The sequence below is a fragment of the Vicia villosa genome, unplaced genomic scaffold (assembly GCF_029867415.1).
Source record: "Vicia villosa cultivar HV-30 ecotype Madison, WI unplaced genomic scaffold, Vvil1.0 ctg.000032F_1_1_3, whole genome shotgun sequence".
Taxonomy (NCBI): Eukaryota; Viridiplantae; Streptophyta; class Magnoliopsida; order Fabales; family Fabaceae; genus Vicia; species Vicia villosa.
Window position 1 is genome coordinate 30,300 of NW_026704967.1, and position 27,386 is coordinate 57,685.

The 27,386-nt window shown below is 32.7% G+C and overlaps 3 protein-coding genes across 4 annotated transcripts; 1 reads left to right on the forward strand and 2 right to left on the reverse strand.

Moving 5' to 3' along the window:
• The first annotated feature begins 5,135 nt into the window (after positions 1-5,135).
• Positions 5,136-10,770, forward strand: LOC131622562 (protein LAZ1 homolog 1-like). Of its 2 annotated transcripts, none has more exons than XM_058893599.1 (9): positions 5,136-5,289; positions 6,559-7,072; positions 7,201-7,257; positions 7,679-7,787; positions 8,072-8,256; positions 8,365-8,453; positions 8,567-8,822; positions 9,766-10,014; positions 10,117-10,770. In XM_058893599.1, the coding sequence occupies exons 2-9, from the start codon at positions 6,860-6,862 to the stop codon at positions 10,411-10,413; spliced, it is 1,455 nt and encodes a 484-aa protein (XP_058749582.1). In that variant the 5' UTR covers positions 5,136-5,289; positions 6,559-6,859; the 3' UTR covers positions 10,414-10,770. The 2 variants fall into 2 exon arrangements, with proteins under 2 accessions (XP_058749582.1, XP_058749583.1); XM_058893600.1 differs by lacking the exon at positions 5,136-5,289 and adding an exon at positions 5,293-5,406.
• Positions 10,771-15,222: 4,452 nt separating this feature from the next.
• On the reverse strand, positions 15,223-17,494 carry LOC131622533 (WAT1-related protein At1g70260-like). The gene is made up of 7 exons (XM_058893572.1): positions 17,103-17,494; positions 16,895-16,957; positions 16,679-16,795; positions 16,217-16,457; positions 15,963-16,121; positions 15,652-15,803; positions 15,223-15,568 (listed from the first exon to the last, which is right to left on the reverse strand). Exons 1-7 carry the CDS (start codon positions 17,300-17,302, stop codon positions 15,418-15,420), a joined length of 1,083 nt encoding a protein of 360 aa, XP_058749555.1. The 5' UTR covers positions 17,303-17,494; the 3' UTR covers positions 15,223-15,417.
• A 6,724-nt stretch (positions 17,495-24,218) lies between these two features.
• On the reverse strand, positions 24,219-26,590 carry LOC131622534 (WAT1-related protein At3g28050-like). The gene is made up of 6 exons (XM_058893573.1): positions 26,150-26,590; positions 25,954-26,067; positions 25,206-25,443; positions 24,933-25,091; positions 24,676-24,827; positions 24,219-24,602 (listed from the first exon to the last, which is right to left on the reverse strand). Exons 1-6 carry the CDS (start codon positions 26,386-26,388, stop codon positions 24,464-24,466), a joined length of 1,041 nt encoding a protein of 346 aa, XP_058749556.1. The 5' UTR covers positions 26,389-26,590; the 3' UTR covers positions 24,219-24,463.
• Between the last annotated feature and the right edge of the window lie 796 nt (positions 26,591-27,386).

Consider the following 27,386-nt stretch of genomic DNA (forward strand, 5'->3'; position numbering starts at 1 on the left):
CATAGCATCTTCTGATCTTCTGACCTTGAAGTGCTTCTGAGCGTGATACCATCAGAACTTCAGTGCTTCTGTTCTCTTGTTCTTCTGATGCTTCCATAGACCCATGTTCTGATTCTGCTTCGACCATCTTCTGATGTCTTGCCAGACCATGTTCTGATGTTGCATGCTGAACCCTTTGAGACAAAGCTTCTGAGCGCTGAATTATGCGTACTCTTTATATATATTTCCTGAAAAGGAAATTGCATTGGATTAGAGTACCATATTATCTTAAGCAAAATTCATATTATTGTTATCATCAAAACTAAGATAATTGATCAGAACAAATCTTGTTCTAACAGACTTTACTCCTTAATTGACTAGATATAAGTTCTAAATGATTAGAGAATAAGTTTTTTCTTTCCTAATTGGTTAGGACACTTCCTAATCGATTAGTTAGAGGCCAAAAGTAGTTTTTAGAAGGTTTTTGAAATATAATTATTTTGTAAAACGTTTTAGCATGTGTGTGTATTTCCTTAGTACCTTGAGAGTTACTCTTTCTTAATTGAATAAATTTGATCCAAAAGAAAATAAATAAAAAATAAGGCATATGATCGGTCAAGCTTTTACAACTTCAGGTCCTTTCAATGTTGATATTTGTATTTGACTACTTTTGCTCTTAACACTAAAACCTTCACAGCTTCGTTTTTGACAACTTCTACATTGAGATGCTCATGATTATTTTACCTTTGTTCTTTTGTTATCATCAAAATCACAAATGGTAACATCATAATATGCAGAATACATAGGACCACAAATGTTTCAGATAAGATTTTCTATGGGTTGGTGTTAAAGAAGAAGGGAATATATCTTGGGTTAGATGGTTTGATGTTTGTAAATCTAAGATGTTAGAGTTTAGGGGGTTGGTGATCTTCACTTGTTTAGCCTTGCCTCGCTTGAGAAATGGAGTTGAACGCTTTTCTCAAAGGCCCTAGGTATGTGGTGTGATATTCTCTCTGCTAGATATCAGAGCATGCAACTTCTTCTATTTATGGAAGAGGAAGGGGATGGGGGATCAACTAGTGTCGCCCCTGCTTCTTCTTGGTTGAAATGTAATTCTCTTTTAGGTTCTAATGCGGGAGATCCCTCTTATTAGCTTATGGAGGGCATGCCTAGGAAAGTGGACTATGATCTTCTTGCCATTTTTGGGACGAGCCTTGGGTTATGGATAATCCCCTTAAAGTTAGATTTGATAAATTGTACCTCATTTTAGATCAGAAAGATAGGAGTGTTTGGGAGATAATAGGTTGGTTTGGGGTTTTTAGCGGTGGAAAGCCCCGTCTGTCTAGGCATATGAGTTAATTTTTTTATCCCATTCAAGCTATTAATGAAAATATTTTCTTTATTGTTGACGACCATTGGTGGTGGCATCATAGGTCAGACGTGTTAGAATCCTCTCCATTTTTCTCTTTCTCCATTTTCTCCATTATTATAGTTTTATGTGTTAATTTCACGCATATCTAATACATGTGACATATATTCAATAATTTATTTAACTTTATGCACATAAAACTATTATTAATGAAAATTTCCATTTCTTTTAGGAAATGGAGAAGAACCATACCCGGTTCAGACGATAACTACTCTATTACCTTTGCTTATAAGACTCTCTTTGAGTTGAGTTTGGATTTAAGGTTTCCCTCATCTTTAGTGGAGCTGGCTCTTTCCCTTGATTTGGGCTAGTTTGACACCATTAAAAATAGTTGTTTTTTCTTTATAATTCCCACTAGATAAATTCCGCGGATTCTTTTTTATTCGATAGCTAGTTGTTGTGGTTTGTATTGGCCATCTTTAGTGGAGCTGGCTCTTTCCCTTGATTTGGGCTAGTTTGACACCATTAAAAATAGTTGTTTTTTTCTTTATAATTCCCACTAGATAAACTAGATAAATTCCACGGATTCTTTTTTATTCGATAGCTAGTTGTTGTGGTTTGTATTGGCCACCCTTATTTAAATTTGTTTTTGATATTTGACGTTGCAACCGACTAACCTTAAAAAAAAGTTATCCACACATTTATTTGTCAATTATGATCATAGTATAAAATTTTTGTATGTTCTATTGAGTTACTTGAAATGATATTAAAAAATATTTTGATTTTATTATTAAAAAAGAAATGATAATAAAAATATAATAATTTTATTTTAAATAATAAATACAATATCAAAGAGTATTTATGTGAGATGGTAAGAAATATAGTATTAATCAAAGATCCTAAATTTTAACTTAATTCTAAACCTACATCAATCAATTTTAAATATAATGAGAATATAATTGACACTTTTATGTTCATTCCCCCTCCCCCCTCTTTTTCATGATTAACTTATCTATATTTATACTTTCGTATTTTTTCCACAAGACAAATAAATATAAATTAGTCTTGAAAAAAAGTGGTGTTATTTATATGGGTTTTTCTAACCTATGCAACATTGCATAAGATAAGGGCAATTAATAAACTATTTCTTTCCATATAAATTATCATATTAATGATTTTTCTGCTGAAAAGTAATCTTTTATATTTTCTCTCTCCTACCCAATTAATGGATGAACATAAATAAATATAAATATGGTAATTTATATTTAAAAAAGTGGTGTATTAATTGTCTCTTATCTTATGCAAGGTTGCATAGGTTAGAAAAACCCATATAAATAACACCACTCTTTTTCAAGACTAATTTTTTATGCTTTCAACTAAGTATGGTTCATTTAAAACAAAACTAAAGGTATGGTTAACAAATTGTTAATGGAATTTTAAATTTATAAAAATAACACCACTCTTTTAATAAATAATAAAGAACTAAAACATTTTTTATAGGAAGAATTAAAAGATCTATAACTATAGACAATTTTTATCTCCTTCATGCATCTTTTATGTACCATCGAATTGACAGAAATGTCCTCCAGCTTCCGTAGATGTATCTCCGGAAACACTCATTTTTTAGTGTTATTTTGTTCCATAGATGAATATACAGAACACTTCCGTAGATGCATCTACGGAAGTGTTTGACGTTATAACTCGCGCCAAACATTTTCCTTCCCTCATTTCAAACTCTCAACCCCGAATATCAAACTTCTAATTTCTTTCTCCCAAATCGGCCTACATTGTCAACATCAAGTATTAATACAATCTATCAAGTTCAAATCTCTATTTAATTGGTAAGTTTTCGACATTTCGAGTTATTTTCGAATATTTGTAAAATTGAATTAGAATTCGATATTTAGGTATAAAAATGATTAGATAGTTTTAAAAATGTAGTATAGAGACAATGTAGGTGTTGTTTGATGTGTAAAACGTATGATCAAGTGTGCCAGTGCATTCACCCCTCAGAGAGAACCAGGTGCCGGATCCTTACAAGCGCGGACTTGATTGGATGGCTGCCGAGGACGCACATTATGACTGGTATGCTGCGCATCGAGAGACGGTTCCCTTTGATGAGATAACATTATATTCTAGATGGTTGGCCACCAGCTCGACCATCATTGTACGTTATCTTCCGGAGCGCGTCATGCGTTAGTTTGGCTACGCACAGACAATACCTCACGACCCTATAGTCTCCGCTCCTATCACCATGACCCGTCAGCAGTTAGATGAGGTCTTTGCGGACTGGGAGCATCACATGATTTCTGAGGAGGCTCGGGCGACGAGAGCAGAGAGCGTCTGAAGCTGCGTCGAGGAGTACATCACCTAGTACTATAGAGTGTCACACTCGTACATGCTTCCCGCTGCACATGGAGATCCACCTAGATCAGCCCACGAGGAGATTCTGCAGGCTCATCAGGCTGAGTTGGACCACACTCAGGATCTTCTTCCTCGGTGTGGTAAGATAGCTGACACGGACCTGAGAGTCATTGCAGATGGTTTATTCTCTAAGGGGTTTGAGTAGAGGCGTGTGGTGGATGTTATGATTAGGCTGACAAAGGAGGTATTTCTGTACCATAGAAATCGTGTCAAGACTGGTGGGGCACTTGACGCTAGAGGCAAAGCCAAGAGAGGGCGTGGTGGACGCAGAGGCGGAGGCGGGGCCAGACGCATATGAGAGCAGCATGATGATGTCCGGCACACACAGTAGTGATGCCTGTGGTTTTTTTTGATGTTTGTATTTCTTTGATGATGTATGTTACTTATGTTACTTTGATGATGTATTCTACATTATGATCTACATTATTTTTACGATGTATTTTTTTTTTGGTTTACCTACTATTGTGTTTAAAATGCATTACGTTACACTTTTGTAACCAAAATTTAGTTTTGGAATAAAATGAAACTGATTTGAAAATATAGCAGACTGTTCCGCATGTGCATCTACGGAACACTCTATTTTCACCATGTTCAGTAGATGCAACTACAGAAAGCTTGCTGGATTGAAATCACTTGATTTTAACTATACTATACTATTTTTTTAATGTTTTTTTAGATACATCTACGAAAAGAAACACATTTATTGTAAAATAGAGGTGCTTCATGATGTGGATCTACGGAATCAGGACAAAATTAAAATTTTGTATGATATCTAAAAGATCTATGGGGTGTATTGAGAAATCCACTACTTATATTAATCAGCCAATATCGTTATTATGTCAAAAACCAATTAAAAGGTTTTTCAGTTTCTTGTTTAACCTTGTGATTAATAAAAATGTAATTCAACACTTTTAATAAAAAAAAGATATTATAAGCAACGATATATATGAAAGTAATGAAAAGTCGGTGTGCATCCATTTTAGAAAGCAATGGTGACACAGACAGGTACCAAACAATATGTACACAGAAATATTTGCACTACCAAACACTGCGTTCTTCCTCTGACTGTTTGGTATAAACCACAAAACCTTCGTGATTTTGAAGAAGCTTCATTTTGCTTAATTTCATAAAAACTTTCTCATTTTAGAAAATACTCAAAAACTCTCCAAGTATTTAAAAACTAAAAACACTTTTTACACAAAATGCCAAATTGTAAAACCGACATCATAATGAACGGTTTTGATCCTATCCGTGACCACAACATCCACGTGTCTGCATCACATTAGTTCCTTCCACTTTTTCTCATTTCTCCCAAATAATAATAAAAAATTAATTGGATATTTTTGTTTTCCAACTGCCGAAGCAAAATTCCGTTTCTCCATTTCCTTCTTTATTTTTTTATTATTATTGATATTATTATTATTATTATTTTTCCGCTCCTCTTTCCTTTTCTTGCTCTCTATTCTCCTGGGAAATTTCATTTCAATTTTCTCGAGAAAAGCACGTGATGAACACCGGTTCGAAACCCTATCCCTAAAATTTTCTTCATTGCTTTCTGCGATTCATTGTTCCTATTGCACCGTTTTTCGTTTCGGTTCACGGTGTTTTTTCTTCACCATCTCCGTTTACTCGAGGTCTAGGGTTTTGGCCATTGTTTGATATTTGTATTGAAAATTCATCATTGTTTGTTGAACGTTGAACGCTTATCTGTTATTAAATCTGAAAGAAGCCTGGAATATGTATCTATGTGATAGTTTTTGAATTCGTTATGATCGATTTTTGAGTTTACCTTGTTTTGCTGAACTTGTTTGTGTGATGAATTGAATTGCAATTATGTTAGGTTAACCTTGACGTGGTTGAATTTGTAAAGTACTGTCAACGTTTATTGCTAGTGAGAAGTGAAATTATTGCTTTTAGATTCTGTGATGACTGTCTTCCATTAGTACCCTTAGCTGCTGTGAATAGTAAATACCAATGTTACTAAATGCACATATTGTCTTGTCTATCATACTGTCTATCGGTTTCTTTTCGATGTTTGCGGTCTGTATGTAATTCAAAATCCCTTTGTACTGCTTCTGCTTATAATGATGTCTTATGCCTAAAACGAAAAGAATGGATAAGTATAGAACCATGTCCTTGCTTCGTGGAATAGCAGAAATAGTTTGTAATAGTGTATGACTATGTCTTGTACTCAAATGGAATGAATGTTGCCTGATGATTATGTCCAATTTGTTGTTTAGATCAACTTTCAATATGAGATTTTTGCACTTATTTTCTATTCGTGTACCTTGTGCTCTGTGATTCCTGTATGTAGGTAAAGGTAATTGATGCGATGGCAATCAGAAAATAGTTAGGAGCATATATGGCACTGTAGTTAGAAATTGTTACTATATGGAAGTTTTTGAACTATTTTGTGATTGATAAAAAATGGCGCCAGTTTACCCAGCTTGCATTACTCTGATGATAGGCTTTTTCTATATCTCTCTTCCCTATCATATTATGGAACTCTTTACAGTTTGAGTTATTACTATCTTGACATGTAGATGTTGAATGATGCTTTAAATTTTGAATTTTACAGTGCAAATGACATTATTAGAGCTTTGGAGTTTTTTGATATTTTATTTCTTAGGTTTAGTATTACCAAATATTTATCATCTCGAAGATGCTTACTAGTTGAACCACCTGTAATTGCTTCTAAGACTTAATGAATATATTTTTAATAGGTAAACACTATTTCTCAGATAATTCAATTGTCAGTGCATGATAGATTTCCTATCTCAATTCAGGTTTTCTACATACATCAAAAGGAAATTTCTTTGGCTGCTGTTGATGGACTGTTAGTTCTGTGTGCTGCGTGTTAAGTTTGATAATGCATCAAAAGGGCAGTTTTCTTGTTTTATATACTATATCTTAAAGGGTTCCGGTTTCCACTTTTAGTATAGAAAGGAAGAAAGAGAGAAAATCAAACAAAATATAAGGTTTTGTGGGAGTGGAGATACTTCACACTGTCTGGAATATAGCAAAGCATAGGGTTGATCAAATCAAGAGAAGAACATTCTTTACAACCATTTTCTAGTTTTCCGGAGAATGGGTTTGATGGATGTTCTATGTTCTTGCATATTTCTTTTTACTGTCGTTGAGTCCACTAGCAGATCTGGGAGTATGTGGCCCAATATAGGCGGGGAGTCCACAGGAACTGTTAGCTGGACAGTCTTCAGTGCAAGTATATTTGTGCTTGTTGCCCTTGTCCTCTCCATGTACCTAATATTCGAGCATTTAGCTGCCTATAATCAGCCCGAGGTTTATATATGCACTCCTATACTTTGAGTCCTACTTATTTTTCCTCCTGCATTACCTTCCTTTCATTTCATAATATTTTCTAATTTTTATGAACAAAAGCTAATACTTTCTATATATTTTTTAATCAGGAGCAGAAGTTTTTGATTGGTCTCATTTTAATGGTTCCTGTCTATTCATTGGAATCGGTAAGAGATGCCAAGTAAATGGCCAGATGCTCTCCTTTCTCATTATTTATCATAATACCATCATTTAATTGGGTCTATTAATTCTAAAGAGTTCTCATGTCATTCTCTTCCACAGTCAGGCTAAAACGCTCCTCTTTTCACTTGCATATTCATGTTAGGCTAGTTGGTTTTTGAGAATTTCCTGGCATCTAATAGCGATCGTTACTATATCTTATTGTTAATTGAATCTGAATAGGAAAACTGCCTCCTTTTCATTTATAACAGATTTTAGTCTTATTTAACTTATATTAAGAAAAAACTTGGGTTATGCATTACTGAAAGGACCGTCTGTACTGACTTGCAACATTATTATCAGTTTCTTGGTGTATATAATAATAGTTTTAATAGTATATTTTTATGTTCTGATGTTTATATGATGCAGTTTTTGTCACTATTGGATTCCAGTGCGGCATTTAATTGTGCAATTATCCGGGACTGCTATGAGGCTTTTGCATTATATTGCTTTGAAAGATACCTGATAGCTTGCCTAGGTATGTCAAATGGATTGCTTATCTTACTAATTTCACTAGTTGTAGTTATTATTCATATATATGTTTTTCCATGGAAAAAGTTTAAGGATTATGATATTTTAAGAGATTATCCTTTCAGTCAAGTCTAATTTAAAATCTATTATTATGTGAGGCTTGAATGTTATTATTATACACATGGCTAAAAGATTTACATCTTAAATTTTAAATTATGTTGGATTGGTCATGCTCTTTGTAAACACTTGTTTATGGTTGTTTTGTACAAATTTGTTTATGGTTGCTTTTAGGTGGTGAGGAGAAAACAATTCAATTTATGGAAAGTATGAGCGTAACAGACTCCAGCACTCCTCTCCTGAAAGATGCATATGCATATGGAGTTGTAGAACATCCATTTCCTTTAAATTGGATCTTAAGAGACTGGTATCTCGGCCCTGACTTCTATCAATCTGTGAAAATTGGCATCGTTCAATATGTATGTTAGATTTTGGTGATTTGTGCTTTTGTTCCACTGTTCTCTCTTTTTGGGAAACTGGAATCCATGTTTTTCTTATTGTTAATGTTGACTAAAACCTCATTCCAGATGATACTGAAAATGATCTGTGCAATGCTGGCAGTGATCCTCCAGACTTTTGGGGTTTATGGAGAGGGGCAGTTTGAATGGAGATATGGGTAAGACTATTGAAATCAGTACATGTATTATTATTTCCACTTTTCTATTTCCATATCTGTATTTGTCATGACGATTATACTGCCTGAATCCTGATTCTCTTTGGTATTTGCAGGTATCCCTACTTGGCAAGTATTCTTAATTTTAGTCAGACCTGGGCCCTGTATTGCCTCGTACAATTCTATTCTGTCATTAAAGATAAACTGGAGCCAATTAAACCATTAGCCAAATTTTTAACATTTAAATCAATAGTCTTTCTAACGTGGTGGCAAGGATTGGCTGTAGCATTTCTTTTTTCTATGGGAGCATTTCAGGGGTCACTTGCTCAAGAGCTGAAAACACGTATACAAGACTATATCATCTGCATAGAGGTGTGTTATTTCTGTTTGGATATTGCATTTTTTGTTAATACTAGTATATAACTAATGCAGGCCAATAGTTCAAGCTATGTTTTGTTAAACTGTTGAAATTACCTGACTTTGGATATTGCATTTTTTGCCAATATATAACTAATGCATAAGAACTTTTTGATGATTGTGCTTGTCATTTATTAATACTACGCATTTATTAATACTACCTTATCAAGGAACACACACGCACATATAATATCTACATGAGTTGAGAGACTGTGAGGTTTAGAGAGGGACAAATGCGCTTGGCTACAGTCTCTTCTCTAGATCTATCCATAACTGGATTATGGAACTGTGGAAGATTGCTTCCATAAGACTGGGGGTACACATGAGAGATGATCATTCTCTACTCTATTTTCTTGAACATTTCAAAAAGATCATGCCAGGTTTGTTTTTGTACAGGGACTGGGACTCATTTTGGTTTTAAGCTCTGAGTCATCTGTTTTTTACTCCCTTTGTCCTAAATTATAAGTCAATTTGCCAAAATTATTTGTCCCAAATTATAAGCCACTTTACAATGCCAATATATCATTAATGACTTTTTGCCTAATATATCCTCTACTAGTACTATTTATTTCTCCTTCTTTCAATTCTTTTAATTTTCGATTTCCTTGTAACTATTGAAGGATATTTTTGTAAAGTTATATACATCATTTCACTATCCCATAAGGTAATAACCATATTTCTTAATTCGTGTGAAATGACCAAAACGTCTTATAATTTAGGACGGAGGGAGTATTTAGTATCTTACATTGGTTTTCTCTATGTTAAATGTTGCGTGTCCCGTGATGCTTATTTGAATTGGAATTTCTGATTGTCATCAACATGAAAAAAGCTTTCAATCAATTATGAAGTTCTAGATCGGCATTTTTTAAATGATTCCCCATCGTAACATTGTTTACAGATGGGCGTTGCTGCTGTTGTGCACCTTTATGTTTTCCCTGCAGTACCTTACAAAAGAGGAGAGCGATGTGTCCGCAATGCAGCGGTGATGGCTGACTATGCATCACTGGGGACACCTCCTGATCCTGCAGAGGTTCGTGACTGTGAGCGTTCAACTAGAATGCGGTTTGGTCGTCAAGATGAGAAAGATAAGAAACCTATGAAGTTTACACATAGCGTCTGTGATGTGGTTCTTGGAAGTGGTGAAATTGTGAGATTTGGCACTCTACTTCAGAGTTCAGACATTTTAATTTTCTCTTTCATCTCTATGTAAAACTCATCTGTGCTCTGTTTTGCTGTCTTTCTGTTTCAGATTGTTGATGACATGAAATTTACAGTTTCACATGTGGTAGAGCCGGTTGAAAGGGGCATTTCAAAGATAAACAAAACCATTCATCAAATATCAGAAAATGTAAAACGACATGATGAAGAGCGGAAGAAAAACACTAAGGTCAAGGATGATTGTGACCTCGTTCCCCTGCATTCATGGAGAACAGAGTTTTCTGATGTTCATGACAAACTTGTGGAAGGAAGTGTCAGTGATAGTGGTTTGACTAACGGAAAGAGACATATCCAATCCAAGGGGTCAGCCTCCAGGATGAGAAGATAGTACTTAATATTTTATCAGTTCAACAACCTTTAATTTTGCACATAGAGAAAAGTTCTTTTAGATTTTGGTGTAGGGTGGAAAACTCAAAATAGGGGGCTGAGAATCTAGTGAGTCTTTAAAGATGTGTAAATATAATGGAAGAGATATTGTTATGTACAGGGCTGATCTAAATTCCCACGGTTATAAAAGGGTGAGACTGATTTTATTGTCCACACAACCTTGGATATATTGAATGAATTGAGAAGAAAACTCGACATTTTTAGTACAATAAAAGTATATCAACCTTGTTATTCTGTTGAGAATATTAACATGATTTTACCGATATAAGGCAGTCATGTTAGGAGCTGCGTGTTTTAATTATTGTTTAAAGACATTTCAAAATATATTATGGTTTAAAGACATTTCAAAATATATTATGGTTGAACAATCATTCAAAATAGAAATAGTTTTTCGCTCCATAAATATTATTAATATTGGTGCAAATGAGTAGATATTAAATTGTTTTTCTCTCCATAATAAAAATTATTTTTTCAAAAATTAAATTAAATTAGTTTTTTATTTGAACATAGAATTATTTTAAAAATATATATATTTTTGAGAATAACATAAATAAAGCAAGAGTATCAAAATAATTTTTAAAATATAAAATAAACAATCTCTTAAACTGGGCATGTCCACCAATGAAAACTCTCTTGCTCATGGCACAATTTTGAATAACGATTTCACGGATATTCAATACTATCTATCATCTTAGTCGGTGTTTTAGTCAGGACAAAAGATCAGAGGTCATGTTCCAGTTCAATGGAGTTATATAGAAGCTTCAATCTTATGGAAGATCAAATGATGTCAGATTAAAGAACTACTAAACAATGATGTTATATTTTCAATTGTGATCCACGTGAAGTTTCTAGGAGTGCAGGAAAAGGATACATGATCAGGACAAATAATTGGAGCATGACCATCAAATTATACTTAAGTGTATATTGTATATAATAAAATATATTTTTTATTTGATTTGTATAATTTATTGTGTGTTATACTGAGATTGAGATTTGTATTTATTTAAAAAGTTATTTACTATGAAATTTAGTTGTTAATCCTCTCATAAATATCGTCATAAAATGTTGAGCTTTTATTTATTAAAATTGGTTATATATATATATATATATATATATATATATATATATATATATATATATATATATATATATATATATATATATATATATATATATATATATACTCATTAAAATTTAGTTGTCTAATGGTTAAAATTAATAAGTAATTAAATGTGGATAGAGAAAAATAATACTCATTACTTTTAACTATTAAATTGAAAAGAATCAATGGTAAATCTTGATAACTTAAAGTAAGAATATTCCTCCTCATATATATAATTATTTTAATATATTTGAATTAATGTCTTTTGATTTATCTATAAAATAAAAATTAATTTTCTTTATATTATTAAATTCACTTAAGTGTTATGACTTAAAATTCAAACTTATGTTATTTAAGATATAATATAAATTTTAATGGCTCATAATTGTATAATAAATTTTAAGTGTATACAGGTACGTTGTATGCTATAATTAATAAAAGTCTCTTTAGAGAATAAAATTTAATCCTAAAAACTTTTTTTTTGGTACAAATTCTGAAAACTTAGATTTAATTTGGATACGGTTTTATGCTTAACATGACAAAACTATCTCTATAAAAAAAAATCGAATATGATAAATTTATGATCATGATTCTTTTGATTATAGAAATTTGGTACTCATGTTTAATTGTTTATTATTGTTTTACATGCTTCTTTTATTAAGTAAATTATATTGTGTGTTTATTGAATAAAAAGTGAAACTTTAAATCATATTATTTGTTATTAAATAATTTAATTGGAAATGTTGAATGATTTAAAATGTTATGAGAAAATAACTCATTGACTACATTGTTATCGTTGTGTAATAGTTGTTTAAACTACAAAAAGTAAATAAAAGACATAGTTACACATGGTTTGAATATTCAAAAGTAATAAAATAGAAATATGTTATAATTATTTGACAAAATGATTGATAAGGATACAATGCTGAAGAAATCGTGTAAAAATGTGATACAAACTCATATATAAGAAATCGATAATAGAAACTCAACTCACACTTGATTAACACAAGTTTTGAATTCAATTTTAAAAGTACATATTCCAATAAATCCCAATGACAAAAGTACTTGGAGGACCATAAGTAAAAAAATTAGAAGGTTGAGTTTTACTCTTAATGTACATATATCAAGAATTTGCTGAAATGTATTGCATTTCTGATATAGTATACCTATACAAGAATGAAGTGGAGCCAATTAATAGAGTTAAATGATTTTCCTCTTAAATTCTCGTGAAAAAGGCACATAACACAATGTTCTATTAATTGTGTCAATTTTTATAATTCTTTTGATAATTGCGAGATTTCATGTGTGAGCTATACACATTTTTTTTAATGAATAATTGGTTCAAAACTTGTCTAACATTCTATTCAGGGATGAGTGAAAACTTAATTTACTAAGTAATATTTCAAATCGTAAGATATCATTATCTGAATATTATTTGAAAGTTTGTATTTTTATGTATATTAATTGCAAGCACAAATAATAACAACGTGAATTGATCTCCTAGTAAAGGTGCATGATTTAAATCTTACTTTTGTATATTTATTAATAAAGTTCATTTTATTTATAGTTCGAGCACTCGATCTTTCCAAGCAGATATATATGGATGAGTATAAGTTAGATCGACCTAAAAAGGTCTATACTCTGACCTATTTAAGATTTGGTCTAGCCTAGTCTATTTAATAAAAAGACTAAACTTTGACTTTTTAAAAAAACCTATTTAATTAAATAAGTCAAATTTAGGTTATTAAAAACATAAGAAATTTTATAAATCGATCTATATGTATATCTATTAGAAAATAGACTAAATAGTATATAAAAGACATTGTTGCCTATGCAAGAAAATAAGTAAAATGAACTATTTGAAATCCTTAAAACGAAACAAGCTTTTAGGCCATACCAGATTTTTAAAAATATCATGTCAGACAAAAAAAAAAAAACTACAATCGGCCATAGGCCTGACTCAAGCATTAAAGATTTATTTTAGGTCAGATTCATACCTTCTAAGACCCCACCTATTCCATCCCTACATATAGACGCCTTTACCAACAAAACCAATGCACTTGTAGGGAATAAATATGAACGTCAAATATTATAAATGTTCATTGGCAAGGTACAAATTTCATTTTGAAAACGTGTTTCTCTTTCTCAAGTGACATAAACGTCTCTATAAATAGAGATATTTGAAAAAAAAAGGACACAAAAATAAAAATATATACATGAAATACAACTTATTATAATCAATTTATCTCATTAGTGTATGAAATATTTTTATGTAATCTATTATCAAAAGATAAACTTAGCGTGTTTGTGCAATTTACATTAAGGTATTTATAGTATCGTAAAAATATTCATCGTTAATTCCAATTGCATTTGATATATAATAATTGGTGGTTATCTAGAGGTTAGTGTTAGGGGTGGCAAACGGGCATGCCCGTCCCCGTTTAGGCCCGCCCCGCAAAAGCCCGCGAAAAAACGTGGCGGGACGGTGCGGGCCTTTTTAAGAGTGCGGGTCTAAAACCTTGCCCTACCCCGCAAAAAAGTGAGGGCGGGGAAAGCCCGCGGGCATTCGGCTTTTTAGGCCTAAAAATAGTAAAATTCTATAAAAAACAAATGCCCGCAAAAACCCACAAAAAAACGGGGCAGGGCGGGCACATTAAAGAGAGCGGGCCTAAAACCTTGCCCCGCCCCGCGAAAAAGTGCGGGTAAAACAACCTTTCTCCGCGGGCCGGGCCCGTTTTGCCACCCCTAGTTAGTGTGAATTCACACGCTTTGAATTTTTTAAGTGCAATTATCACCCACCTTTATTTTAATGCTACAACATCTTTTCAACTACAATATCCAATACCCGATACCCGAATTCATGTCCTCTTGAACACCAACCTTTATACCCGTACTTGTAATTTACAGGTATTTTCCTAAAAGAAATCGATCAATAGAAAAGATTATATTATTTTAAATTTTTAACAATGTTAACAAAAAAATTTAAAATTGTTGAATTATAAAATAACCGAACACGTATTTTAAATTAAAATGTGTGATAGTTAAATAATAATTTTTTTTTAAAGTGGTAAACATACATTTTTATATAATAATATAAACTAAAATGTATTAATATATATGTGGGTATAAAGCGGAGTGAGTACTAATGTTCTCATAAACATACTCATAATCATTTATTTTAGTGGATAATTATTTGTACTCGTATCTGAAACCGTTTTATCGATTTTTACCTTTTCGATTCTAAGTATATTTTTTGCGAATAACTACTAGTACTACCAAGTATGAGTGTAATTGTCATTTTTATCTAACAACACCAATCAAAGTAAGAAAATTATTTGTTCATTTAAAGAGAAAAAAATCCAAAGTTAAATGCTCAACCCAAGAAAAAAAAATCAGAACTTAAATGCCCAACCCTACTTTTTTTTGTAAGTGTCCCATTGTTGATGGTGATTCAATCGATATAAATTATTCATTTTATATGCAAATCAGGAATGATTTTTCAATTATCTAATCCCTAAAAAGGATTTTTCAAATCTTTAGCTAATATAAGTACTTTTTAATAGAACCACAAAAGAAAAAAACTTTTTAACGAAAAAAACTTTTTAACCATGATTGGAAATTTTAACCACTAGCCATTAAATAAAATATGATGATTGCATATATCATCAATATATATCAATGAGATACTTGTCTTTGTCTAACATATACAGTTTCAAATTTATGATACAAGGAAAATTCACCAATCTCAAACTAAAGGAGAGACCTATCACAATCATAGTGAAATGATATGCATCTTATATTTTATTTGTACATGAGAAAATATGTCATTGTAAATAAATTTATTTACACTTGCATATTTTCTTGCAAAAGAGGAATCTTCTTGTCCAAAGAATCTGAGCTTTTCTCACTGCTTTTCTCATCATCTTCTTCTCCTTTGAATTCTCCATACAATATTGTATAATACCCCATTCCAATCACACTTGCTCCTATCACACTGCACAATTTTTTTCATAACATAAATAAATAAATAAATCATATAACCAAAATATGAAGGAGAATTAATCCAAGTATTATTACCTTCCATAATGAAGACTATTAGGAAAGAAGCAAACTCCAAAAGTGGTAGCAAAAGCAATTCCAAAAGGCTTGAACTGAGGCACATAAAGTGAACCCTTCATTCTACTCAACCAAATTTGAATATTTGGACGAATCACACCCCCAAATATGCCCTATAATATTACATAATCATTATCACATTTTTTCCATATATTTTATAAATCTAGTCGTTGAATTAAAAGTTTATATCTTATAAATCATCTGCGTAAAACTAGTCGTTGGATTAAAAGTTAATATCATATAGATCATTTGTGTAAAAATTCGACACTTACCGTTAGAACAACGAGAATGAGCTCCATGTTATTCTTTAGCTTCCAAGAATCTACATCACTTTCAAATATGCATGAAACTATTGCACTAAGAATTGTTCCAAGTAAGGTATAATAAAAAACCATCTTCATTGGTTCTTGATATTGCTTAACAGTTTCTTTCTAGATAGTATAAAGAGAACAGAAAAAAAATTAACTGAATAAACTTATTAAAGATTGAAAAAGAAATTTGAAAAAGTGGTTAAAAAAGAAAGTACCTGAATAAAGTTGGTAATTGAAACTGAAAAAGAAGCAGCAGCAAGCAAAATGCCACCAAAAACCCAAAATTCAGGTGTTGAGGAAAACACAAAAAGTTTCTTAGTGTATCTAAGGTGGTGAGAAGAGGGTCTTATGAGTGGTCCTTTGAAGAATTCAGCAACTAATGCTCCCATTAATGATACCAATATACCAACTATTTGAACTTGTATACCAGAGTTTTTCAAATTCAACTCTACCTTCCTACAAAAAAATCAATTAAATTAATCTATCAATTATATATTAGTTTTTATATATAAATCAGATATCTTCTGCATGCAATTGCAGAGACTAATCTCTTGAGTAAGGAAGAACCATAATAAGCGGTAAAACTCTACTTCAAGAAATTTAACACTGCTGCGTGCCTAGAGCTGGGTTCAGTTGTAGATTAATCTAACAAATTAGTAAAAGTTTTGAAGATGAACCTGTGAATGATATTGAGGAGAAAAGTAAAGGTTGGGATCAAGTGGCTCATGGCACATACAAGTATTGGAGAACTGTAACTCAGACCCAAAAATAAAAGTGTCTGAGTCATAGTTATTCTGCAAAAACCATCCATCACAACAAAAAATTATTATTAAATAAAATATTATGATACCTTTTGATTCATGTAACAAATTATAATAAGACAGAATATTTACCCTGTGAAACCAAGAAGCAAGAATCTCATAAACAAAGAGAAAGTAAAAACTGGCTTCTCCTTTCTGTGAAAACAATATTAGGACTAAAATTAATCATCCATGCAAACAACTTTGCGCGCACGCACACAGACACAAGAACAACTTTGCGCGGACGCACACAGACACAAGAACATGGATAGAAATAGAGAAAGAGAAAGAAATTTTGTACCTATTTTTGTGGTTTAATAAGAAGGAAGAAGGAAACAAAACTATTGTGGCCAAAGCATTGGTATAAACAATGAATACAAATGGACTCATTCCATTAGTTATTGAAGTTTTTGCAAATATAGTTAGTCCAATAGTGCACCCTTCCATAATCACCATAACTAAGAATGGTATCAATTCTGAAGTCCTAATCTTACCCTCCATTAATTTAATTCAGAAAACTCTAATATGTTAGTATTCCTTATATGTATAAATGGACACAGATTTAATTTGAGGTATATGCTATAACTATGTGTCTTTTTTAATTGTGTATGTGTGTTCCTCAATACTTGGAGGTTGAATAGGAACCACAAAACACAACAACTAGACACTCTTTTGAATGAAAAGCAAGTTGATGTTAGAAATATAAAGAGGAGAAGAAATGAGGGCCATGCATATGTGAGTAACCTTTCATAGAAATGTGAAGCTACTTTGTAAGAGAAGTTGCAACTCGAGTGTCTCTTATTAATAAACAATTGATAAAAACATGACGTATCATTAAATTTTAAATCATTTTGCTCTTTTATATTTTGTTTGAATTTAGATCTTGTACACATGTTCTCTATAGTTTGGTTAATTAATTACCATAGAATAAAGCTTGAATAATTAAGGGCCAATAGCTTGAAACTTTTAAGTATGTTTGTGAATGGCTTAGTGGTGGACATTGTTTGTGGCTCCACCATTATATGAATCTTTTGGCGTTACTGATTTAAGTATTACCTAACCAATGACGTGTGATTAAGAAAGACTTGATTGGAATCTAGAGATAATTAATGTTTCTCTATGGAATCTCTGTTTTTTTTTTTGGGGTGTGAATCTTCTGAGTTTTTCTATCAATTTTATTCAACTTTTTTTGGTTGAAATTTGAGTTGATAAGCATGATAAATTGGTGGGCCTGTTGGTGAAGCCTGATATGTGATGAGGCTGATAGAGTCAATAGAATTGAGAAAGTAAACTAACCAATTGAGCCCATAACTATTTGTTCCTTCATAATTTGAAAGGTTTTTCAGACAGAGAAGAAGACTTAAATTTTTTTTCTTTATTCTAAGATTGACTCAAAAAAACATAAAATTTGCAAGTTATTTGAGTCTCTCACAATATTTTTTTACATTCACAATCATTTCCACAAATGTGCAAGCAATTAAGCTTTTTTTTTTTTTTTTTTTTACAAAATATATTGTGCTGTCATTATTTTTTTTTGTGTGAATGCAAAATAATATATATAATAAGATAAGGAGTTAAAAATCTTCCAAAACAAAAAAGAATAACCACTCTCGATGAAACCATCAAATTATAGAGCTTTAATCAAAAGAGAACCAAACTAGACCTTAGACTGTCAAGACCACCATCAATAGAACAGAGATCCCGCAGGAAAAATATTAAAGTCAAAACACAAACTATGAAGCAGATTTGAACACTTGATTCACTATTGATTGAGACACACAATAGAGTTCTGATGTCAATTAGAAAAAAATGATTAGTTCAACATTGATCTGCCAAGAAATTAGTTATTAACCAAAAAAAAAAAAAATTCATCCACCTCTTTCGTGTTTGTTGAAAAATTAGAGAAAAGTTTATTGTTGATAAATCATTACAAATCATCCCATCCTCATCTTAGCCATATCTCCTAAAGAGAGATAAAAAATTCAAAATGAATTATAGGATTCTTAGGAAGAACCATTTGTCACCCCAACCACTTAAAAATCATATACCATACATTATACGTTAAATCAGAGGTAACAGACAGATGAGAAATTGATTATAACAAACTCCCACATAAAATACAAGTGACACCATCAGGATCGACAATGATTTTCACCTTAAACAAATTCTCTATAGAAGAAAACCTAGTGAAGAAGCTATCAAGAGAAAATCACCACCTTAGAAAGAGCCCAATTGTACAAGATTAGAGGGAGAGTTAAGTTCTACATCAGATGATGAATATAAGGAGAAGTGTTAAGATCGATTGGATTTTGTTCCGTTCTAGAACCAGAATTAGGTGTACATATCATCAATCGATTCTGTTGATCTCCGATAAGGAAGTACGAGAGCGTACATGCAAGGTTAGTATTCTAAAGTCCAAGTGAGTTTAGTATTCAAGACAAGTGTAGTAAAAAGTGGAGATTAGAAAGTGTACCTTGCATCTCGTGAGTGAAGGTTTTTATACATTAGGTCATTAAGAGTGGATGGACGTTGCATTGGGCCTTGTTAGGTAGTTATATACCGGGGAAGTCTTAGGAGTCATGGTAGGCCTCTAAGGACGTCGTTCACTTTAAGTCAGAAGTGGGGAACATGCGCATTAAATGCCTTCCCATTATTGAAATATTTCACTGCTCTTTCTTGATGTGTGGCTTAAGGTGAAAAGTTAGGGCATGACTCTCTTGTAGTGTACTCAAGTGCACTTGAGTTAAGTTACGTTCCTTAGAAAGAATCCATACTTATATTTTATAACCTTTCATTTCCGCTAATTTGATCTGTTGTTTATCTTCGATATATATATATATATATATATATATATATATATATATATATATATATATATATGGGTTTATAAATGTTAAGGGAACTTTTTCTAATCTTTGAGAGTCAATTTCTATTTGCGGGTGTCTTTCTCTCTTCTTTCCCAAGAATTTCTACTAGAGCGATTGGAGTTCCTTGCCCAGAGCTTCCATTTTCTCAATTAGTCTTTGTTTTCTCGTCATCTTGTGCTTTACCAGGAACCATCATTACCTTAATCATAATGGAAAAAGTCTAAGATTCCCTTGGTCTTGTGTTGACCGGTCTTGAAACGAACTCTACACTGTTTCCCCAAAACAGAATACTTGCACAATCCAATTGGCAACTGCAAACACCCCTCAACAAATTCCTCTTATGTAGTTCTATCATCCCACATTCACTAAGATGACCTAGGCACATGTGCCACAGTTTGGCTGCATCATTATCAGTTTCAACAGATGCTACATCACCCATAATTGTGCCCCAACAACTTATAAATGTTTCCTACAGTCCTCCTTGTCGTCATCATATTTATTGCACCCTTGATAACCCTCATGATGTCTCTATCGCCATCTGACCGGAATGAATAACCATTCGCTTGAAGAGTACCCAGAGAAATCAAATTCTTCCTCAATTCTAGAACATAACGTACCTCACTCAACATGCACACGCCATTATCATCCAAAGCATTCTTAATTTTCCCCTTTCTAGTGATGGTACAAGTTTTATCATCACCTAAATAGACTAAATCAAAACCACCTGATTTTAAAGAGTTGAACCTTCACACTAAGTCGTGTCAATTCAACAAGGATGTTGTGCATTGACACGAGTCTGCAAATCGCCTCCTTCTTGCATCTTCAGGCTATAGAGAAGGTGCTTCGCGAACAATTTGTTCATGAGTGTCTTGGACATGTACTGATTTTCCAATTTATTCCATTCACCCTTCGGAGTTGTGAGATCTAGGATATGATTCATTACGTCATCAGAAACACAAAGTATTTATCAAACCCCGGGCCTTCTCCTTCATCTCATTCCAATCAACGGTTATGATGTTCGTCGATTTCTCATCACGAAGCATCTTTTGAAAACCTTGTTGAGCCAACAATGCCTTAATCCTCATTTCCGATAAACCGAAATTTCTCATTCCGTCGAACTGAGTCACTTCGAATTTTGCACCTCCAGGATTAAGTGTCATCTTATACCAATTGTTAGAACAGAAATATGAATACAAATCAGAGTAGAGAAAAATACTCAAAAGCTCTATTCACGCAGTTCAGCCAAATTACCTACGTCTACGACTATAGAGTAGTTATAGTTCCCTTTATTTATGTCTTATGAATTACATATAGATTACAGTGTTACAAGCCAAATATATAATACAAGGTTTTAGATTATCTAAAACCCTAATCCCTAGTTTCCCTCGATAAACAATTATATCTACCCACAATTATCTCAACAATATGAACCATTCTCTCAACAACTTATAATTAACTCAACAATTCATAATTATCTTAGTAATATGAGCCATATTCAATAACTACTAATATTAACACAGATGCAGAGTTGAAAGCTATCTTTTACAGGCTTGAAGTAGCTTGCAATAAAGACTTCAGAAGAGTCACGTGTGAATCTTATTTCAAAAGTGCTTTGGTGTTGATCGAAGATGGTGTGATTCCAACACATTTGCATGCTCCAATAATCAACAGCATTTGAAATTTCATGGATTATTCTTGTCACTTTCTTTTCATCATTCCTTGACGGAATGAAAAATATGTGCAGACTAGCGAGTTAAATTTGGTTTAAACTTTGGTTGTTGCAAGAAGGCCTGGATTCAGTTGTTAGTAATAGGCATGTTAGGCAATTTATTTTATTATTATTAAATGTTGTATACAGTAACTGCTATGTAACTGCTAAGTAGTAATTCCTTTGTAGTAACTGCACTAGGAAATCAGAATTATAAATATAGGGTGAAAGGGAAATTAAAGGGAGTCTGGTATTTTGCATGTTGGTTGGTTTAAGAGAGACTAGGCTCTCTAATCCCTAGAGGTTGGTTTATTTTTCAATTGTTGATTATAAACAGTTTGTACTTTGGTACAGGTTCCTATCAACTGGTATCAGAGCAGTTCTGATCCTAAGCAAGAAAATCCCAATAAGGGAAAATGGACAAGCCACATTTTGACGACAACGAAGATGCCTATTGGTGGTTGATTTGTATTGAGAAGCATTTTGATATTGTGGGAACACCGGAAAGTGAGAAGTTTCCTGAGGCTGTGAAAGCATTAAGAAACTGTGCTCTAAAATGGTGGCAATAGTGGAGTCGACGCCATTTACAAGCGAATTGGCAAACGTTTCCGGTTGCGCTGCTTTGGCATTTTAAGCCAGAGTATGGAGACCTTCTTCCTATATCATATGAAGAAGAGGAACCTGAATTAGAATCAGAGTCATGGACGCCTCACACATTAAACCTTCAATAAGAAGAAACATACCTAGGACATTCTGCCCTCATTAAAACAATGGAAGAAAGAAAGGAGGAAAAGGTAGAAATTCCTAAAGTAGAAGATGTTGAAAATTCGCTCATGAATGTCATTGTCGAAAAGCAACAAATGACAAAAGCAATTTTTTGCCAATTTCTTGGTATCAACAGACATTTTGATGAACATGGAGAGATTATGGTATGTGAATCGATGATAAGATTGTCTAGAACAACTACTAGAGAGAGATAGTGTTCACTCAAGTTAGACACCCTTGTGCCACCGCTGTCAAAGCCACCAGATCCAGGAAGGTCCTTGATGAAGGGTGGATTATCCTCTGGTTTGATAAAACGAGAGCTGCTAATGCCTACTGCTGTCATGCTATGTTTTTGGATCAAACAGACCACTCAAAACAGAGTGTATGATTTAGGCATAAGTTGTTATGTTTCACGCCTTGCTCTATCACTTTACTTCAAGTTATGGGACCCTGGTGGATACTTATGTTATCCTTTGTCTTCACCTTGAAGACAATGTGATAGTTTAGGGGGGAGTATTGTTAGTAATAGGCATGTTAGGCAGTTTATTTTATTATTATTAAATGTTGAGTGCAGTAACTGCTATGTAGTAACTACTTTGTAACTGCACTAGGAAATCAGAATTATAAACATAGGGTGAAAGGGAAATTAATGGGAATCTGGTATTTGGCATGTTGGTTGGTTTGGGAGAGACTAGGCTCTCTAATCCCTAGAGGTTGGTTTATTTGTCAATTGTTGATTATAAACAGTTTGTACTTTGGTACCGGTTCCCATCAAGATAGCAGATGTTATAGGAAACTTAAAAAAAAACTTTTCCTATAGCCACATGGAAAATCCTTCCATATAACTCATAAACTGAAGATAGTATAGGTGTTCGCAGTGTGATTTGGATGGTTCTGACGTAAAAAGTCATTCAAGCCACAAGAGAAAAAAGTGTGTGGGTCGGTTGGCTTTTAAAAACCAAACCAAACCAATTTTGTTTGGGTTGATTCGATTTTTTTTTTAAAAAAATTATTAAGCCATACAAACACATATAGATGACAACATAACTTTGTATTTAATTATTTGAGTTATCAAATAACAATAAATTTTATCATATTTGGACAACAATTTTTCATTTAATATACAAAAATAAAATTAGACAAAAGTGGAATAAAAAATATAAAATAGTAGCATAAAACAATATAAAAAATATCATAATGAAATAGAAAAGGTGGATATGAAATATTAGAGAAGATGTAAAAGAAAGAGCATAAGAGAGGAGAGATTAGAGAAGAAGAGGTGCATTAAAAACGTAATTAGAAGAGAGAATAGTAGAATAAAATTAATAAGATGTAAAAGAAAGAACATAAAAGATGAGACTAGAGAAGAAGATGTGATACTTGGAAAAGAAAATGAGAAGAATGCGCGATACCGCTAAGAGAGATTTGAGAAGACTTAAACTGAAATCTTAAGTGTGAGGAAGAAAAAACCAGTCTTAATCGTTAGGCTAATGCATAATAGGTTTGAGTTTGAATTGGATGTGGGTTAAGTGAAATTTGGGTTGTAACATGATGTTACCGTGCAGTTTTGTTAAAGAATGACGCAAATACATCCGAACCATTTCTATTTTTTTGCGGTCTTGATTTGGTTTGGTTTAGTTTTGCGGTTTTCTATTGGACCGATTTGGTTTTGAACACACATAGAAGATAGGATTCAAGTGTTTTGGTGTCACAGTTAAGAGGAATAAAAATCCAATCTTTCTTCCTAGAGCATAACAAAGACGAGAAATCATTCTGAGATGAATCATATATATTGACTAAGTTTGGTTATTTTCGGAGATGCTTCAGATTGTTGTTTTTCTGAAAGGAAATGATATCATAAAAAGGAAATATTAGAACGAGGAAGGAGGGACATAAACCAAAACTCAAGCTTTGTACTTAGATTGAACAGCAAATTGTAATGAACATATAGTATAACAACAATAGATTTTCTTCAGGATTTTGTACACAAAACAGGTAACAAGGAAAGTTCAAAAAATTTATGACAATAACTTTATGTTACCAAGACTTTTATCACTATGCTGCTGAGTGGTCAATATGAATCAACTAACAACTTTATGTTTTATTATTATAAATCGTGTTTAAAAAACAATTTACATTCAGATAATCCTTGATGATTTAACCTATAACTTTCATCGAGAAACTATCCAAGCGCCATTAAAAGAGAAAAAATATATACTTCTCGGAGTCAGAGTTGTCTCCCTTACTCTCCGCGTAAGACAATCGAAGTTGTGCCTAATTTCTTGGCAGAATTTCATCATCTTTTCTAATGAAGTAACACCTTTATATGTTTTCACTGCTGTTTTCCTTTAAAAGAGGGGTCTGGTTGCCTCTTGATTCCAAGCTAATTGCTTCAATATCTTTGGATTTCCCCCACAATACAGAATAAAACCCAATAACAATCACAGTAGCACCAATCAAACTGCATTGAAAAACAACATTAAAATTTGTGTTTACATCAATAAACTCAACGGTAAACCAGGCACACAACCCACCTTCCGAGATAGAATGCATCACCAAGGAAGACAACACCTACAACCACCGATATGACAATTCCTATTGGCTTAAACATGGAAACAAAAACAGGTCCTGTCTGGTGCAAACACCAAGTAGTCACACCAACTTGAAATGCAGAGCCAAACACTCCCTGGAAATATATACCAGTGAACTTTCAGATTTCAAAACAAATACAACACATAGTTACTAGTTGTTACTTAACTTGTACGTCAAGTAAAATATACATCTTGATTACCGAGTATAAAACTGATAGCAACCTTAGCTTCGGTTCCAAGCTCCAAGCATTGATGTCTCTTTCCACAACCAAACATGTCACGGCAGATAGAATGGCCACGAAGAAACAATAAAAGAATACAACAATCAACCCTGCTGGATATTTCTTAAGAATAGAAGCCTGAAATAAGGTCAATTAGGCAATTATAATTAACTTATCACATAACAATGGTGCCATTCGAAGCAAGTCGAAATTGAAGATCGTGAAATCTCTACTATTGCTTGTTAGTTTCACCTGTACTATTATAAATGCTGAAGCCACTACACAATCAGCTGCTAGAAATGATCCTCCAATTATCCAACTAGTATCTTGTGAGAAAGCTAGCTGCTGAGATAAGTTTACAGGTGATGATGGTGTCTTGAGAAGTGCAACACCCTTGTACAAAGTCGCAATAAAAGCACCGGCAATTGATACTATTGTTCCCAATGATTTTGCTAGGCTGCTATAGCTTTTCCAATCTAATTGTTCCATTCTGAAACCACAAAATTAGACGAGTTTAAACAAATGTATAGCGTATACTTCATTTTCAATTGAAGACATAAAAATTTAACAAAATAGAACTTCCATTTCTATAGCAAAGGTGGTGGTGGTAGTGCCATTTGTCCTTTATTAGGAGAGTAAAAAAAAAAACAGTGATAGCATCTCAATATCTTAAAAGCAAAACAGAAGAAAATCCATTATACAAGCGTTAAAATTTGGATGTATGAGTTGAAGATTTCCGGTAAATTCGGATCCAAATTGACGGGGCAAAGATTCAATTCGTAAAGATTCAGATGTATGAGTTGAAATGCAACAAAGGATAATGAAAATCAAAACATCCACAAAGAATAACATCTCTCGGTGAATGAAACAAAATATCAACTAAAAAAACAAAACAAAACAAAACAAAAATGATGCAACAAGTGGCAAAGTCATAAAACAAAAATTATATACCCTAGTTCAAAAAATCATGATTACTTAAATTAAATGGAAGAGCATAAACCTAAAAAGAACGGCAAGTATGAAGGTAAAACCAGGAATAAGATTAAGCATGGCAGTAGCAAGTGTTGAAGAGCTATAATAAATCCCAGCATATCCAAAAACCTGCGCCAAATATCTGAAAACAAATTTAAAAAAAAAAACCATAACTCCTCTGGTATTAGCATATGCAGCTGGTGGAAAAAGAGGGATGCACTTACCCAAGTACTCCAAGTAAGAAGAATCCAGAGAGGCTAGAAAACGTAATTGGAGGACGTTGAAATCTATGGATGTAGAAAGAAGATGGAAGAAGAACAAGAGCAGCGATGGAATTGGAGTAGAAAATGAAAATGAAACTGGTCATTCCTTGTGCCATGACTTGTTTGCTTAATATGATTAACGCAACTTGAACACACTCTGCGATTATCATCCCTACAAAAGGAACTGTAACGTTCCCCATTTTCTGACTCTCTTGTTGTTGTTGTTGTTGTGAACTCGATCAGTTTTTTGTTTGTTTGAAGTTCAATTCAGATTTGTTCTGTTCTGTTGATTGTGGAAAGAAAACAAAACGAAAAGGAATCCAGGTCAGATTTGAACAACTATAATATTTAAGGTTTTTAAATGAATTTATTTAGATGTACTGTTGTTTTCTTTGGAATGAACTTCAACAAAAAGTAAGACCACATTTTTTTTTGGGACTTATCTAGTCTTACTCTTTAACTTGGTACACAATTTTATGGTGACGTCTAGATTAAATAAATGATTTTCATCAATAATGCATTCCAAAATACTAGAGATTAACAATTGTTAAATGAGAAAATGGGTGATGTACTGACAGTGTAAAAAAGTTTTACACTGTCAACCAATCACGACCATGAATCAGGACAAGTCAGACTGTAATTTTAAAAAAACTTATATGACATGGCAAAACGATTTGTTTCTATTGGATGACAGTGTAAAACTTTTTTACACTGTCAGTGCACTACCTTTAACCTCTTGTTAAATCTACAATGAAAACATATGATTGTAAGCGTAAAATCAGTTAAATAAACTTTGAAATTTACTCGATAAAAAAAATACTGAATTTTATTATATCAAAAGATAATCTTCAATTCCACCAGAAATGTTTAAATATAAGAGAAAATGCATTCCATACTTGTCACAGGAACTCTTTTAATTGACAAAGATTCAAACTTTCTTAACTCTCCTAACTTTAGGCTCTTGAAAGTGTACCTCTTAGTCTTTCTTCTTTCAAGTTCCATGGCAACAATACTATGATGTTCACAAAAGGTTTCATTTTAATTCCTTGAAATGTATTTTTTGGTTTAAAAGATTTTTCAATGCATGAATGCATGAATGATTGCAATGGAAACATAGTAAAAACATGGAGTTCATAGGTTCAACATCACAAGCATAGAGTCAGAGGTCTACCCATCCCAAAGGTATTTATCATGGTTA